Source organism: Fusarium odoratissimum, assembly GCF_000260195.1.
Source record: "Fusarium odoratissimum NRRL 54006 unplaced genomic scaffold supercont1.3, whole genome shotgun sequence".
NCBI lineage: Eukaryota > Fungi > Ascomycota > Sordariomycetes > Hypocreales > Nectriaceae > Fusarium > Fusarium odoratissimum.
The window spans coordinates 782259-798058 of record NW_022158689.1 but is presented as its reverse complement, the minus strand read 5'-3'; the positions used below and the strand labels follow the sequence as shown (position 1 = coordinate 798058).

General features: G+C 50.0%; 5 protein-coding genes across 10 annotated transcripts; 2 read left to right on the top strand and 3 right to left on the bottom strand.

Annotated features, from left to right (window-relative positions):
- Positions 1-628: 628 nt before the first annotated feature.
- On the bottom strand, positions 629-1864 carry FOIG_02684 (uncharacterized protein). Its single transcript, XM_031200053.1, has 2 exons — positions 1472-1864; positions 629-1421 (listed from the first exon to the last, which is right to left on the bottom strand). Exons 1-2 carry the CDS (start codon positions 1690-1692, stop codon positions 1016-1018), a joined length of 627 nt encoding a protein of 208 aa, XP_031069821.1. The 5' UTR covers positions 1693-1864; the 3' UTR covers positions 629-1015.
- A 732-nt stretch (positions 1865-2596) lies between these two features.
- Positions 2597-4742, top strand: FOIG_02683 (uncharacterized protein). The gene has a single exon (XM_031200052.1). It carries the CDS (start codon positions 3288-3290, stop codon positions 4734-4736), a length of 1449 nt encoding a protein of 482 aa, XP_031069820.1. The 5' UTR covers positions 2597-3287; the 3' UTR covers positions 4737-4742.
- A 63-nt stretch (positions 4743-4805) lies between these two features.
- FOIG_02681 (uncharacterized protein) lies at positions 4806-8624 on the bottom strand. Of its 5 annotated transcripts, none has more exons than XM_031200047.1 (3): positions 8018-8624; positions 7002-7797; positions 4806-6812 (listed from the first exon to the last, which is right to left on the bottom strand). In XM_031200047.1, the coding sequence occupies exon 3, from the start codon at positions 6730-6732 to the stop codon at positions 5812-5814; it is 921 nt and encodes a 306-aa protein (XP_031069815.1). In that variant the 5' UTR covers positions 6733-6812; positions 7002-7797; positions 8018-8624; the 3' UTR covers positions 4806-5811. The 5 variants fall into 5 exon arrangements, with proteins under 5 accessions (XP_031069815.1, XP_031069816.1, XP_031069814.1 ...); XM_031200048.1 differs by having other exon boundaries at positions 4806-6805; XM_031200049.1 differs by having other exon boundaries at positions 5054-6799.
- FOIG_02682 (uncharacterized protein) lies at positions 7635-8081 on the top strand (the record flags this gene model as incomplete). Its single annotated transcript, XM_031200051.1, has 2 exons — positions 7635-7765; positions 8027-8081. 2 exons carry the CDS (start codon positions 7635-7637, stop codon positions 8079-8081), a joined length of 186 nt encoding a protein of 61 aa, XP_031069819.1.
- A 652-nt stretch (positions 8625-9276) lies between the features above and the next one.
- FOIG_02680 (uncharacterized protein) lies at positions 9277-15081 on the bottom strand. 2 transcript variants are annotated; one of them, XM_031200044.1, is made up of 3 exons: positions 13833-15081; positions 11342-13734; positions 9277-11285 (listed from the first exon to the last, which is right to left on the bottom strand). In XM_031200044.1, the coding sequence occupies exons 1-3, from the start codon at positions 13862-13864 to the stop codon at positions 10351-10353; spliced, it is 3360 nt and encodes a 1119-aa protein (XP_031069812.1). In that variant the 5' UTR covers positions 13865-15081; the 3' UTR covers positions 9277-10350. The 2 variants fall into 2 exon arrangements, with proteins under 2 accessions (XP_031069812.1, XP_031069813.1); XM_031200045.1 differs by having other exon boundaries at positions 11342-15081.
- Between the last annotated feature and the right edge of the window lie 719 nt (positions 15082-15800).

The window sequence follows — 15800 nt, the reverse complement described above, 5'->3', positions numbered from 1 at the left end:
GGAGCATGTTTGTGGCAGCCTTGGACGTGCGTGATCGAGGACACAGCGGATCTCTTGTGCTACCGGTCGAAAGCATAAGTCGAATTGATAGATCAAATGTCGTGTCACACGAGCCACGAAACGATGGTCAGAGGAGACAGATGCATAGTCGTAGGGCTGGCGGGTGACGGATAGCCACAGGGATCCTCCTATCGTGTCGTATCTGGGTGCGGTCCCTCGAAAGAAAAGAAACGAAACGAAACGATGAATCAAAGGTGGCTGGCTGGCAAACATGACGGCTCCTTGGCTTCCGTCGCAGCAACGCCACAACAGGGGTAGCTTCTGGGGTGACACAAACACCCGTTTCTTACCAAGATCTGCTGCCCCTGTTGAAATGATCTGCTGCCGTCGCAATGTCTCGGATCGGTAATGGGTCCCGGGGCCGAAATATCACGGACATGTCAAGTGCTAGGCTTGCATGGCTTGCATGCTCAGTCTCGTCACAACCCTGGCGATCCATACAACACAACACAATACTGGCTCTCCTTATCTGGTCGGACTTTGTGAGACAACATTTTAGGGTTTCTTAGTGTCATCGATTCGACTATCTTCGCTTTACAATACAATACAATACAATACATACATATACTCCGGAACCAATGTGAGGCTCGGCTCCCCCTTGAACCAATGCAATGCAAGGAGGGTGGGATATGATACTCTAGGAATTGTACGGATACTGTGCGTCGTGGATCTAGTGGATCTTGGCAAGTCTCTGCGCCGCTCGTGTGCTTGATCTCGTTCGTGCAGGATCGTGACATGAGTCACTGGGCTTCTCCCGGGGATGCAGTACTGCGGGTTCTCTTTAGATCCTTGGCAAGCCTGTCACATCTCGAACTGGATATACAGTACATACAGCCTGTCCCAAATATGCTAGTACGTAAGTCTTGTCTCGGCAAACTCGAGTGAGTAAACTGCCAAGGTGCATGTTCGAAGTGTATTGTAGTGTGTGTACTGTAGTGTACTTTACTGTTCTCTTTCAGCCAGCAAGTGCCTTTCCTATCAGCTCCTTGGCTCGATCGCTGTGGTTCATCTCGAGGGCTAGCTCCCGCCCCCTTTCTCCCATCTTGCCCCATGTCTTCTGAAGGATGCCTATCATCTTTGCCTCGTCCAGATCTGACTTCTTCTCAAAGTCATCGAATTGGTCGTCAAGAAAGACCAGGCATGCTGTGTCCTCAAGAACCTGTGTCTCTTCATCCGCCTTGAGGTTCTCCTTGCGGATCAGTGCAGCCACTCGAGCGCGGTCCTCCTCGGGGATGGGGGGTTGAATCTCTGGAGAAGCGAGGAGCTCAGCAACTTGAGCGGCGGCTTGAGCCTTGAGCTTTGCTCTCCAAGTCAAGTAGCCGGGACGAGTCATTGGGAAGCTGCTTCGAGGGATCTCCCATCTGTGCATGTTTGTAAGCTTTGGGACTTGGAACCAGCTTCAGGCTCTTACCTTCGGAAGTGTTGTGCTCGACAGGCGAGCTGGAGAACGGGGCTGGCGTCAGGGCATCGACGGGCGAGCCACTTGGTCATCTTTTGGGCGTAGTTGAGCTCGAATGGGATCGTAGTTCCATCAGGGGTTTTGACTGTCCTTGAGTCTTGGGCATGAGCAGCGTCGATGAGCTCAAGGCCTCGGGCGTACTCGGCAGGGAGGGGAGGGAGATGGTCGGTCATTGTGAGGTCGTTTTTGATGGTCTGACACTGTCTAATTGTCTACTCGGATGCTGTCCTGGCCACTATGAGCTATTAGCGGGCAGAAAAGAATGAGTGTTGAGAATGTCTGGATATCTTTGAACTGTGTGTGATGTACATGATAAGCCTCGAATGGTGTTGTGAGATGAGTCAGCAGCATTGGCAGGTGTCCCATTGGATCTAGTGTGCGTGGGTGCTGTGCTCCGTGGGACTATCTCCGAGGGCCATGGTCAAATCATGATATGGAAACAATAATAGACGATTTGACAATAAGATTTTGCTTTCCATTCGGATTTAGGCCGTTGTTCTAGGGCACTGCAACGTGTGTAGGTACCTTGGTTAGTTCTAGTTGTTCAGTGGTACAACTGCTGTAGGTTATTGTTCTATGCGCCAGTGACAATGTTCGTCCCCGGATGCAAAAGGCAGCACATCCAAGGAGATTCTGGCTATCCATTGTACACTCTGCACTGACACTGTCCAATAGAAACAAGTGCATAGAGGATATAGGCCATTGCTCGTTCTAATATCGCCCTATGGCCCCGTGCCTAGTGAAGGAAGCCCCCAGACGGGCAATAAACTGATCGAGCAGTGCAGCACTGACAGTGGCAAGCCAACCGTACATTGTTTCTGCACCTCGAGCACCGCCTAGAAAGTATTTCATCTTCCATTTCGAAAGCGACTGTGCTTGTTTTTCCCTTCTACGTTTACTCCTCATCACAGACCTTCAGTGTTTCTATCTTCCTCAACTTTCCCTTCGAAGCAATATTGCATCTACAAAGAACATATCTTGCAAAGGGAAGATAGAATCTTAACTTTCTTCCCTCCCGTCGCTTTTCCTTTCCTTGCTATCATCACCCAGCCCGGTGCTGGACCCTTTGCTATCACGCTCCTTTCTTGATTCTTCCTCGCGAGGCAACACCTCGCTCGCTACTCATATCGAGGCATGTACAGGCCTGCCAGAGACTGTTGAGCATCAGTATTGACTTACCGTAATAGTATCGATATCACACGGGCGCTGTGATAGGCCCTTTGCTTCTGCACCCTCGAAAACAGCTGAACACGCGCTTCCTGCCTCTTCTCCCTAAGTGAAAACACCACTCACTACTCACTCAAGGTATGCAGGGACTTGTTCAAGATTTGCGGAAATTGCATGTTGACTCGTGGTGACAGTATCGACATCAACACGCCATCGTCGTAGTAGATCCGTTGTTTCGTAACACTCAAGCACTACTTCTTGATTCTGCTCTGCAGCACGTATTAACTTCGCTTCTAGCCTCAACGTATGTTAAAGGTCAACCGAGACTGATAAGCACATGATACTGACTCGCCGTGATAGTACTAGCATTAACGCGCAGTCGTGGTTAGTCCTTTGCTCAACACACTTGAACCCTACCGCTTTATTCGGCTTCGACACTATACACCCATCGCTCCTCATCCTGAGGTATGTACAGACTTAACAAGACTGATCTGATGAGCACCAAATGCTAATTCGTGGTAGAGTCTCAGCATCGTCACCATCCGGGCATACTCTTACGCATAATCAGTCCTACCCCTGATATCAGGGCATCCGGCACATCATGCCGCAGTTTCCTTTCAAGACGCCCACTTTGGCCGAATACAAACAGAATCAAGAATACTATGATCGTTTATACGAAGGGCTCAGGGAGATCTGGTATAACCACAACTCTGCTGTCCCTGGCTTCGTTGAGTTGCCAGAAGATTGCGTGCCCCGACCCCCAACTGTCAATCAAGCATCGTCCTCTCGGGCGGGCCCGAACCCCAACAGCCCTACTATGCACTGCGACAAGCAGCTCGGCAAGGACTGCAACAAGGCCTGTTGTAAGCACACGCCCAAGGCTCAAGGCCGCCGTGTAACAATTGCCACAGCCAGTGATGAAGAGAATGGCGTGGTCACAGACACGGAAGGCAACATCACGGACAGCTCCAACCGTTTCGTCAAGGGTAAGATGACTGCCAAGGGAAATGGAAAGGACAAGGCGGTCCAGACCGAGTCAGAGAACGAACCGTCTGCTGCTCAGACTGATGATGATGCCTCGACTGACGCTGAGACGTCCGTCCTTTCATTCGTCGCCTGTCTAAAGGACCCCAACTGGTCCCTTTCTGAGGACTGCCGCCTTCGCAGCATGAAGGAGGCTGGGGAGACCTGGACTTTCATCTCCGACTCTCTCCGCAAGACCAAGGACGATGTCCGAGCTCGCTGGAAGATACTCCAGAGTCAGTTACGTGCCACAGACACTGACACTGACACCGACACTACCGCTGAGGAGGGGTCTGTCGACGACACCACTGACGAAGACGAGGAAGAAGACGATGAAGAGGCCAGTGACCAAGAGTCCGACGAGGACGACGAGGGCTCCGATGATGATACCAGCTCGGAAGATATGTCGGAGACGAAGACTCGCAAGTCGACTGTGGCCAACAAATGGCACAAGGGTGCTCGCAACCTCAAGGTTGCGAAAGAAAATCAGGAGGCAAAGGCTCGCGCAAAGGCCAAGACATCTGGTAAGGATGTCTCCTCCGCCGATGAAGCGAAGGACGAGAGCGATGACGATTCATCGCTCTTCCGATATGGCGACCGCGAGAAGCGCGAGCAAATGAAGTATCTCCAGGAACACGTCTACGGGGCCATGTACCCTCCTTACATCCACCCGCAGCCCGATGCCTACTTGGGCAAACGAGACTGCGCCCTCCTTGCTACCATTGACAGCAAGTATAAGCGATCTCGCTGGCTCGAAATGCAGGCCAATTTCTACAATGTCACCGGGCGAATGGTTCCTCTCGAATCCCTCAAGGCCAGATGCGAGCGCGCTGAGGCCGAGAAGACGGAGCGCTCAAAGACTCGCGAACTTGAGAGACGCATGAACAAGGTCGAGGACTGGATTGCGAAGCAGGAACGTGAGAAGTCGGCCGACTCTGAGGACTCTGAGGACTCCGATGACACTGATGAGTCAGACAACTCAGACGATTCCGATGACCCTGAAGATTCGGGCGACTCGGATGAGTGATTCGCTTCACTCAAATCAGTCAACATCATGTCACGATAGGTGCCTTGCGTGAGTCTTTCTGACGGAATTCATCACAGAGTGACTCTCGACTGTTGCGAGTCTCTACAAATAGAGACGAACATGCCCGGCCAAGACGATCGATGTCTTGTTTCGTTATTGTTGTGTTTTTCTTGGCGTTCGGGGAGTAAAACGAACAATTCGATAGATACCATCATGATGGCTCAAGTTACGTTTTGGTAACTTAGACGGGGACAGATCTGAGACTCGGTCAATCATAGAAAAGCTGCGAATTAGAGAAGAACAGGAAAATAAACAAGCTGGGGGCAAATGTCCTAGGTATTTGTTTTTAAAAAAAAGTAACATGCTTGCTACCTTGGTGATAAATCATCTATTAACTGTGCCCAGAAATGCAACCGACACCTTGGCTTAACATCAAACTCCTTTCTCTATTTTCCTAACCTCGGTTCAATGCAGAACTAAAGCATAACCGTAAAAGCCAAAATTTTTGTACAATATCTGATGATAAATAGATAGGGCAATAACCCAATGCAAATGCACACAAAGATACAAATAGTTGTGGGTATCAAATAACAGGACAGAAGTGAAATAAGACCAAATGCGCGCTGAGGATAGTGTAGGCTGGACTCCGACGGGTGAAAGTCAATTGTAAACCAGTCGATTGGTAGGTATAATACCAGAAGAACCCAACAGTGCCTGTCTCCAGGTGATGTGCGTTCCGATCCTCGTGCCAGAGTCACGATGAGAGGGTTTTGCTGTTTCATCAGCAAGCTAGTGCTGCCATGGCCTAATGCAAAAATGCGCTGTTCGTGTCGATGTCTAAGATGCCCACAGGAATGTGATTTGATGTGGTGTTGCGGAACGGGCCGTTCAGAGTGAATCAAATTTGGCCCCCCCTTAGCGTGAGGCGACTTAGACCCAAGCCGTACTTCTGCTCATCCCAGTTGGTGTCGCCCAAGTTGCTTCGGAGCCGCTCGTCAAGCTACCACAACTTTCTCGAGTCGTTACGAGTGTTGTGGTCTGTGTTGGGTACTGTGAGAAGCTGGTCGTGCCCTCTTCAAATGGGGTTCTCCATTCCTGGAGGGGGAGTGGCTCTTGGTATGGGATTTTGGTTCACTGCTGGAGCTTTACGTAGAGTACCACTGGTGCCGAGACCACGTTTCATCATCTTGCCCAGGACCGTAACCAGCTCGCAAGCATCGCCAAACATGTCGTCGTCCATTCCCTCCGTGGCCTCGTATACTTCCGCGATAGTGTCCTTGGCAACTTTCCGGCTTCCTTCAGCATCGTGAACACATTCGTATAAGAAGGCAGCATATTCAGTTTTGACGGAGAGGCGAAGAGAGTGAGAGCCCCAGAGCATCGAGTCGGCAAGCTGGATAGCCTCTTGAAAATGTTGTTTCGCCTCAGGAAGGTAGTCTTTGGCCGGGATGAGAAAGTTGGGCGATAATGTAAAGTTTTGATCTTCAAACCCTGGGGGAGGCAACACGGGTCCTCCTTCGAGGGGGTGAGTTGGTTGAACAGAGGAGGGCCTAGATTCAACTTCCATGTCGGCAGCGCGTCCCTTTCCCTTATCCAGGCGCGGCGTCAGTACAGCAGTGACATCTGGCGTTTGTCTTCCCAGGTTCGAGACCGAGGGTGTGTTGCCGAAGAGAGCAAAAATATGTGAGAAGGAGGCACGAAGTTTGTAGGCGAGGACCTTGAGTTCGACATAGTTGCCAACCATTGGTATGACATACTGTTCCAGCATTACCTTGCCCTCTCGGGAGAGCCATATGATACGCAAGACGCGCCGTATCGCGTTAGGTGATGGCTCATAGTCAGGCCGGCGCTGCTTCTTTGCAGCAACAAGCTGTTCGGCAAGGTTGAGCGACAAGCCTAGAATCTTGAAGAGCATGCTGGCCAAGAGAGGATTGTCATTCTCGACAGCTTTGGCAAGCTTGCCGAGAAACTTCTGGTCGACTTCAGAGGACGCCATGCAGCTCAGCCGGTACGTTCAAGGTGAAACTTGGGTGTAGGTGGGCTAGGCGTAGAAGGGTCCACGACTGAGACTAGGGACTTTGCTTTAGTTTAGGTATATCGACTAGGGCGACAAAGGGGAGGGGCGACGAGGGTGGAGGGAATAGCCTCGCATATGAATCAAAGCACGGGTGTCAAGCGTCATAGACGAGAACAGGACATGCGACGAAAGAGAACCAGGGAAATATAAGAATATGGAGGTAGGAGAAGGAGGTTGGCTGAACTAACCGTTAACGAGCTCCACAACTGCAGCAAAACGCACAGCAGGAACGACGCGAAGTGCGCGCAGGTCGTTGCAGCAGCTCGCACGATGCAGCCCGGATGAGAGGCAGCCAGAGCAAACTGGGACTCGCAAGGCAGAGCCTATTACTTGGTCTGTAGACGGGCGACTCTACGGGGACGGCGAGCCAAGTTGAAGGCGCGCAAGACAGCTGGCAAGCTGTGATTGGGTCCGATGCGTATTGGTGATTTGACTCGGATTGCAGTGATTAGATGAGATTTGAAGATGCAGAACGACAGCGTCAGGAGAAGAACGAGTGACAGATGACGCTTAAAAGGCGCAGTATCGACCAAGGAAGCTTCCTAAAACCAATTGGCCTAATCCGAGTTGAGAGTCGAACTGTACACGACGGCGCATACGCATGAACTGTCAAGAACCCCGGTGGTGATCAACTGCGGATGCTTCACTGTGCAATGACGACGAATAAGAAGCAGGCGAGCAAAACGCGAGATTGCGATTGAGGACCAAGGCCACGGGGACTACAATGAAAAGCTCGATAACAAACGAACGAGAGACTAGCAGCAGGAAACAAACGCAGAATTAGCGGCACCGATTAGCATGGCGGAAGAACGAACGACAGGATGGCAGGCTCGTTTGAAGGAAGTTATACGGCCAACCACTCGCGCGCGGTGTTGAAGACGGACGGGAGTGAGAGTGACCAGCAAGGACAAGCCGAGGCGCCTCCAGGTTCAGCGAATGACTGGGGCAGGCGGTGAGCAGAGCGGGTAGCAGGCAGTCCTAGTCCTAACAAGACGGTCAGTGGGTTGCTGACGGGGGTCTCTGTTCAAAGCCTGGTCTGTGAGATGGACGGACAGACTAGAACAGGGGACCCTGAACCCCAAAAGGCACCGCTATCAACAGTGCACCACTGAGCGTGGAGAGTGTCGACAAGGGTGGAAGGGCTCCAGAGCCTGTCTAGTCTGATCGGACGCTTGTTTGAAGATAATGATGAGAGATGACTGACAGGTTTAAGGACGATTTTTGATAGTCTCGAGGTTCCGGTCGAGTCTGATTTCGAGTTCCGTTAAGTTATATTGTTTAGTAGTGATATAAATGCAATTGTCTCGAACTCGATAGGTGGTCGAGTCTGTTGACAGGGTAAACAAAACTTGCTCTCGCCAAGTTGATCAAACAAATGATATAATGGGTGCTATTTTTGTCGTTCCAGATTGACGTCGTTTAAATGGATCTTTGCCTTCTGTACAAAGCTGCCAGATGCACCTCGATCGACTTTGATGTGACACAATTTGAGGAACTGAAGATTCGAATTGTAAGATGAGACTAGAGAGAAGAGTTCAGAAGTGGCACGCGCGCCACACAACACAGCACAAGACAGCGCAGCACACGGGGGTTAGGTAAAAATGGACGCGGCACGACGCGGTACGCTTCGCAAAGACCGAGTGAACCTTAGTCTTGGTAAAAGTGAAAAAACAAACACGGACCCAACGGGCAGGTGAGTTAGGTAACGTTAAGAATATTCGAAATAGGTAAAAGTGCGAAGAGGCGGGACCAATGTATAAGGAGGCTGGGGATATCGGTAATGTCAAGTCAAGTCAAGCAATGTAATGTAAGGAAGAATAAAAGGTTGAGAGAAAAAAGTAAATACAGAAACAACAGCGTCAGGTGGAAATGAGATTCATGTCCGACGCACGCATGCTCTTTCCTACCTGAACACGGCATGAACAGACAATTTTGGGCACAAAAAGGAAAGAGTCTTGGGTAATTGTTCTCCCTTCCTTTCTCGTGGCTTGATCTCGACATTGGTCTCGATTTTGAGTTTTATTCTCTGACTGGGGCGTTTCCATTGCAAGTCTATCTCTCATCTCTGTCTCATTGCAAAAGTTACAGCCATAAGGTAGCTACTGAGGCAATAAGGGTGGGTTACTTTCACATGAGAAGCTTTCAAAGTCAATCTTAACTTTTTGAGTACCTCCACCTGTGCAAATGTTACTCTGCTCCCCGTTGGACTGTGCAGTTATAGTCAGATCTCAACGGTCTGCCCGAGCTGGGAATATGCTTGATCGTTCAGTTGAAATCTATTGAAATGCACGAGTACAAGAAAACCAGAAAGTGTCGATTAATACCTGAAAAGACACTGACACACTGACGGGGATTATCCCGAGACCTGACCCGCCGACTAACAACCACCGTCCCAGACTAGAATGCAATGCGATACTCCAACATCAGAGTCTGTATGTGGCTCAAGCCTGGTGACCAGTAAATTCATGCATGACGATGGAGAGCCGCTGGCCGTTGACTTTACGCAGTATGAGGTAATATGACCCATATCTGTATGACTTGCTGCTTGACCTTGATATTATCTCTGTCAATCCTCTGTCAGGCTTCAATGCAGCACAAGTGTAGTAGATACCGCCCAAGTCACAACACAGCTCACAACCATAATCTATGCCTAACCACAACTGCTTCTACCCTCTTTCTTTTCTCATGGGCGTCAAGTTTGACGCTTGTCTTTAATCATACTCATCCAATTGTTCCCATTTCAGGATATACGCTGACTTGACCTTTAAATGTGATCCACGTCTCCTCAACCAATCATCATCTACCCTGCACTTCCCAGCCACCTGAATTATAACTCCCACCATCTCGTATCTTCCCTTCCACTCAATCATGATCCGTCCGACATCACGGGTGGCCTCTCTTTATGCGACCGCCCTCTCGAACACGTAGCATATGCAGAATCCAATTACTCGTCGCCTCGATCAGGCTAATTCTGTTCACTCACGGACCTTGCCCTGACGATTGACTTACACGTTATGAGCCCCATATTCAGCTGCGAGCAAGCATTGGATCCCAACCTCTCGGTTTTTGACGGCATCCCACTTCACGTCATGTTTTTGCCTTTGCTCCTCGCTCAGCTCCGAAATTTTACCAAGGCAGACATATGACTGCAGCGGTGAGTTTTCTAGTCGGGCTGCTGGGGCGCCATGTCCCATAGGTTCGAGGTGTTTGTTACCAATATACCATTTGACCTCGTTCACCTTAGAAAGAATACAAACAGGCATAGACAGTAATTGAATACTAAAAAATATGAACACATGTTGCCACAGTCTCTATTCCCCCTAGACATTGAAACCGTTTCCAATCATCTATGGTATCTGCGCCAGTCTGTTCGTGTGCCTTCTCCTGACTCCAATCGAATATTCCCAGCTATGGAAAACGACTCCGTTTGCGCCTTTCTACTCCAATCCAGACGTGTGCACCTAAAACCTATAGCAGTCCTTGCCTGCCAAACGCCCAATATTCCGAGACAAAAAACTACAATCCTCGCTGATAAGCCTAAGTCCAAGCTCTAGGTCGTACCAGTGCGCCTGGCTTTCGACGCCTGCTTCCGATGTTCAGATGTTCCAAGCTCTTATCTGTCATACTGTTCTCAAACCGCTCGTGCCCTCCAACTGTGACTAGTTTCACCACATTGCCGAAGCTAAATGCAACTGATCGCTGGCCGACTCGAACCATAGGGCCGATGTCTGTCACGATCAAGTGTCCAGCTCTTTCGTTATCTTGAAATAGCGGTCGTGTCTCGTCAGTTCTTAACTGGCCACTCTGTGGCGCGGTCCAAATCTCCCAACGACCAAACAAATCCCGTCCTGGTTCTTTGCGCGGAGATCGGTGTCGAAGCCCATCTGTTTTGCGCCGTCCGTTGGTTTCGACATCTAGAACTCGGTTCGACTTTTGCCGAATGCCCACAACACAACCGTCAGATAGAACACTCCATGAGCCAGGGTTCTCTATATGTCTTTTTGTTTCCTTGACCGATTCCCACGCACACCAGCCTCGAGTTTCGGGGACCACAGAGCTTTGGTAATAAATCATGTCATGCTCTCCAGGAGGGACGAAGGTTTGCACAATACAATCCCCTGACTCAGCTCCAGTATAGCATAAGGTAAACCATGCAAGGCCATTGAACCCTGATTGAGAGGAAGGCCGGCTGAAGAAAGCGCTTTGAAGGGAGCGCTGGGCCATGGGTTCCGTTGAAAACGTATGGACAAGATTGTAGTCTTCCATATCCATGAGATGAACGCGGCTGGCTCCTGCAATCAAGAAGAGGCCTAATGATGAAAGAGGCACCACTTGGTGAACTCCATCTTGTTCAATGCCCTCGAGATGAACACTTCGGGAATTCCATGAAAGCGTCTCTCTTGTCGCTGCGTGAACACAGCCTCTTCTAGATGCGGTGATAATGGCAATTAATGGCGCTGCCTGCTTGCTCCCTGTTCAACCATCGGATTAGTACATTAACCAACTCTCTACGAAGAATAGTACTTACGCTTCCCAATCAGAGGTCTAACGCATGTAAGTGGACTTCGACAGATGCCGTAGTCTGCCCCTTCACCTGCGTCCGGCATGAATTCGGTAAGTGTCCCGTTTCTGCGTACGAGAACCAGTCGAGGAATATCGCTGTTTGTGTCGGACGAGCCGAAAAAGAAGGCCTCGGATTTCTGGCCTTGAAGATTGACGGAGAGCGGAGGCCCCCAGACTTTGTCCTTTACGTTCCATAAAGCTATCTTGGAGGGTGATAATATGGCCAACCACTTGGAGTTGTCATCAATAGTCATGGCGAGCACAGGAAAAGGGGCATCGTCTGAGCGGTAGCCATCAACGATGGTATATGGGAATATGTCGTGCTGGGCGTCCCAAACTTGTATTGTGCGATCCAATCCGACCGATACAACATGGCCATCAGCCGCTGCAGCAAGCATTACAACATCAAGTCTGTGTCCTCCGGTAAAAGACTTGACGTCTAGTGTGGGATCCGTATCCGAGTGGCGATCATCATCGTCACTTTCGTCTTCCCACAGGAGGAACGTTGTAAGCAGCCGGACACTCGCAATAACGACCAGAAGTATCACAACAAATCGAGTGAGTTGATGGTTGATGAAGTCATAAAGTGCCGGTAGTAGAGTCGGTTCCTTAAGGTGAGGCATACGATCCGAACCTTTCATGACGAAGACAACCGGCTCAAATACTCTCGCAACGTAGCTATGTGCTGTGGGCTTGATGATACTGATGATTTCTTGAGCCGTTTCGTGATCCTGCAAACGAAGCCAGGACTTAGGACTGCGTGCCTGGTGTATGGAGTCCAGAGGATTCTGTGACGAGCCACTGTTTTCCAGGGCGCCATATCCTCGATACAGGCGTGAAAAGAAGTTCAAGACAGTGCCTTCCCCAAAAAAGTGCCATTGGGCGATGAGTACGAAACCAAGCATGATGATAGTGCCTGCTATGCGTGTCGACAAAGTCGCTTTGCCTTGAAGTACAAGTTCCCACGTTCCACGAGGCTTGAAATCAGAGCCTCTACGATTATGACGCATCGAAGCTTTGGCAAGCGCGTCACTAAGCTCGGTACGCCGGACATCAACGCTGAGAACAGACAAGAAGAAGGTTGAAAGGTAAAAAAGGTCGAACACAATCGCGACAGCGGCAAATAAGCAGAAAGCCGAAACACCAGGAGACACCCAACGTGAAAGCATCAACAGAAGAAACACGTTCTGCAGTGAACTGGTAATAGCTGTATGGGCAGTTTCTCCAAATGCATTGCCGATACGGCTGCTTGTTGAGTCTTCAGCAGGGGTAAGAATTACGGCATTGATAAGTCTAAAAATATTCTCAAGACTCATGGAGAGGACAACAAGCGGGTAGGCTGCTCTTGGGATGCGTGATAGGTCAAGTCTGAAAATGGCGCACACGGTGAAGCTTGACATGACAGAGAAAGCGATCTGGGACACGACCGTAACAATGAGGCCAAATTTGGACTTGAAAGCCCTGAGCTTTGATAAGCTCATGAGGAAGTAGATCGACGTCAAGGCATACGCGACTGCGAGCATGGCTGTATCTTGGCGAGATATAGGACGAAACTGGAACTCATAGAGCTGGCTCGAGGTTGACCGGCCGTCAGATGGGTAGATGTCCCATTTATTCGAAACCTTGTCTGGTAACAAGGTGGCCTTCCTTTCCCACTGCTGGCCGACGGGGGAGTCTCGTAGATAGATCAGGGTGATGACGAGAGCATCTGCAGCAACGAGACGACGTTCCTCGAATCGTTTTCCACTAAAAACGATGGAGTGTCTGAGCGTGACATTGACTGACGTAGACTGGGTCTTTTTGTCGTTGACGGTTGCCAGGATATCAGGGTCGACCAATATGTTCTCTTGAATACAATCCCAGTACTGAAGTGGTGAGTGAAAGAACCAAGACTGGTTATTCAAGCCATTGATAGCATGAAAGGCATCCCGTTGAGTTGTCGAGAGATCGGCTCCGGGTTCTGGTAAAGAACGGGCAACATGTCGAGCGCGGATTGGGCGAAAGTTCTCAGTGCTTCCAAGCAACTCATTTTGCAGTTCCAAGGCAGAAACGAGGAGGTCTTGTTCCAATGCCTGCATATAACTGCCATGGACCCAGATTGAGCGCATCATGACATCGGGACGAATGCTGGTACCATAGTGTAGTGGCTGAGCGACAGTCCAAGCATGATGAGGGAGATTAGAAGCGCCGTTGACGTAGTCACTTGTGAAGAGGTAAGGGATGGGATAAGTTAGCATGGTGGCCACGACGACCGAAACGAGGAGAGTTGCGACAACATGGCTAGCGGCGTATGATCCATATCGATGAAGGGCGCGGCGTATAGGATGAGTAGGCGCGAGAACCGGAGCTTCCGTTGTTCTGCAACAGGATGTGAGCTGAAGACGGAGGACGAAGCGGAGGACGGAGACGGAGAGCGGAACGGAAGCACGGTAGGGATCGGGGCAAATAAGACTGACCCTCGGAGTGGGTACAGGAAGTACCAAATCATGAGGACGGCAGGTGAGATTGGAGCCGCCTATTATCCCATGTGCGAATAACTGAGAGTGAGAGCGAGAGAAAAGAGGCAAGATGGTCAGGGGCTGAAATGAAGCAAGAGCTTAAGCTTAAGCTTCGAAATGTCGTCAAAGACGGCTGGCGTGACATTGACCAAAATGTCTGTTGATAAATTCGAGTCGAGTAATGGTGGTTCGATTCACCAAGGCGGGCAGGGCCGCCTGAGAGGACCAAAGGCCAGTCGTTGCTCGACAGAGCAAAGGTAAAGCCAGGACCCGCGGTAGCGACCAGGGCGCGTTGAGGCTCGTGTTAGTTAGCGATTTCCGAATTCCACAAGCGTCTTTATTGTCGGGTCATGCCAGGTTCAGGGCAGATCAGGTCACGAGACTTTGAAGATGCTTGGGAGCCGAACTTGGGAGGACAAGGACCAGGTGTGGCTTTTTAGGTAGATCGTGGCTCGTACAATGGTAGGGTAGTATCGAGATTCGACGGTCTGGGTGCTTGCGACAAGGTGTTGTAGGGGATGATTCTCAGGGGTGCTTCTTGTTCATAGGGTAGATCGAGCTTGTGATCGAGGAGGTGATGTTGATGAAGGACGCAAGAACAACTGACGTACGTAGCTGGAGGTAGGTAGCTACGCCATGAGAAGTGGGAAACCCGACGTAGTTAAAACTTAGGTTGAAACTAAGACGGGATAGATAGCGGCGATGACACCAAGGCGCGATGCTAGACCACCAAGCTACCGCCCTGGATCGATCTCCGAAGTCGACCTAAAAGCCATAAAGTCAAAATCGATGGGCGTGCCTTCCCGTATTCAGGTCAGGGTGAGATTGAGTTCCGAGTGGGGACTGGATGTGTTCCTGAGAAGGAGAAACCGAGAGAGGAACCTAAAAGACGAAGGAATGAAGAAATCGAGACCATGACCTCAATTGGAAATGGGATATCCCGACAAATTGGAGATCCTTTAGGTAGTCTAGAGGCTCAGAATTGAAGTAAACCGCGAATGGCAAGTGGGAGGGGAGATCGACAAGACGCTAAGGGTTGGCTTTCTTTCCATTGGCATCTGCAGTATCGAGGCGGCAGGAAGAGGCCCGTGTACTATCATGTACCTTCATTACAAGTAATTGTCTTTGGTTGATGCGTTTTAGAAGAAAGACCCTGTTTCATCGAGTCGAGTACCTTGGGTGTAGGCGAACAACGTGGGAGAAACACTACTGAAACAAATTGCTGATGGGTATGACGGGAACGCACCCAAGTATCAGCTGCGTCTCTCTATTCTGTGCCCAAGAAACCAACGCAACAAAAGGGAAAAAAACCAAGCCAAATAAACCCAGAAACCAAGGCCCTGGACCTGAACCTTGCAGTGAGTCCCCTGAAAGGCTTAGGTCAGATCCACCAAGTGTCCCATCCTGGATTCACTTCCCGCTCTAAAGCGCTCCTCCACTTGGACTTTGGCCTGTGATACTTGTGCTGGTTGCACAGGAGCATTTTAGGCGTCGAGGTGAAATGAGATGACATGGAAGATGCGGGTGAGCATTGATGAGCCATAAAATAATCAATCACATCTCAAGCCTCTAAAACTGTCAATGCTACCCCTTAGAGTAAGGAATTGCATTTGATACCACCCAATCGCCCTATTCTGGCAACCACTTCATACCCATGTCCTTGCTTCCCGCCTGAGCAATATCTTATTGGGAAATTCACAAAAGCAACTTCAACTTTTTCCGTGTCATTGACTCACTTTAGTTCGGCCCACCAACACCAACACCAACTCCACCTCTACCGTTGCCATGAGCTGCTAAGTCATTTCAACGCCTTCATACCTTTCTTGGAGCCATGCTATTGCCATGTGGTTTTCCCTCCAGATGTTTCACTCCATTCAGCCATGATTTGTGCAAGGGGGGCATGATATGAACTTCTATCAATCTGAT

What these genes read in the sequence shown, in the direction of transcription:
- FOIG_02684 (XM_031200053.1), bottom strand. Translation starts at nt 1,692, where the DNA reads ATGACCGACCATCTCCCTCCCCTCCCTGCCGAGTACGCCCGAGGCCTT. An exon ending in CGAGCACAACACTTCCGAAG is followed by an intron (nt 1,422 to 1,471) that starts GTAAGAGCCTGA and finishes AAACATGCACAG; the next exon opens with ATGGGAGATCCCTCGAAGCA.
- FOIG_02683 (XM_031200052.1), top strand. Translation starts at nt 3,288, where the DNA reads ATGCCGCAGTTTCCTTTCAAGACGCCCACTTTGGCCGAATACAAACAG.
- FOIG_02681 (XM_031200046.1), bottom strand. Translation starts at nt 6,732, where the DNA reads ATGGCGTCCTCTGAAGTCGACCAGAAGTTTCTCGGCAAGCTTGCCAAA.
- FOIG_02680 (XM_031200044.1), bottom strand. Translation starts at nt 13,864, where the DNA reads ATGATTTGGTACTTCCTGTACCCACTCCGAGG. An exon ending in TTCCTGTACCCACTCCGAGG is followed by an intron (nt 13,735 to 13,832) that starts GTCAGTCTTATT and finishes ATCCTGTTGCAG; the next exon opens with AACAACGGAAGCTCCGGTTC. An exon ending in TAGACCTCTGATTGGGAAGC is followed by an intron (nt 11,286 to 11,341) that starts GTAAGTACTATT and finishes ATGGTTGAACAG; the next exon opens with GGAGCAAGCAGGCAGCGCCA.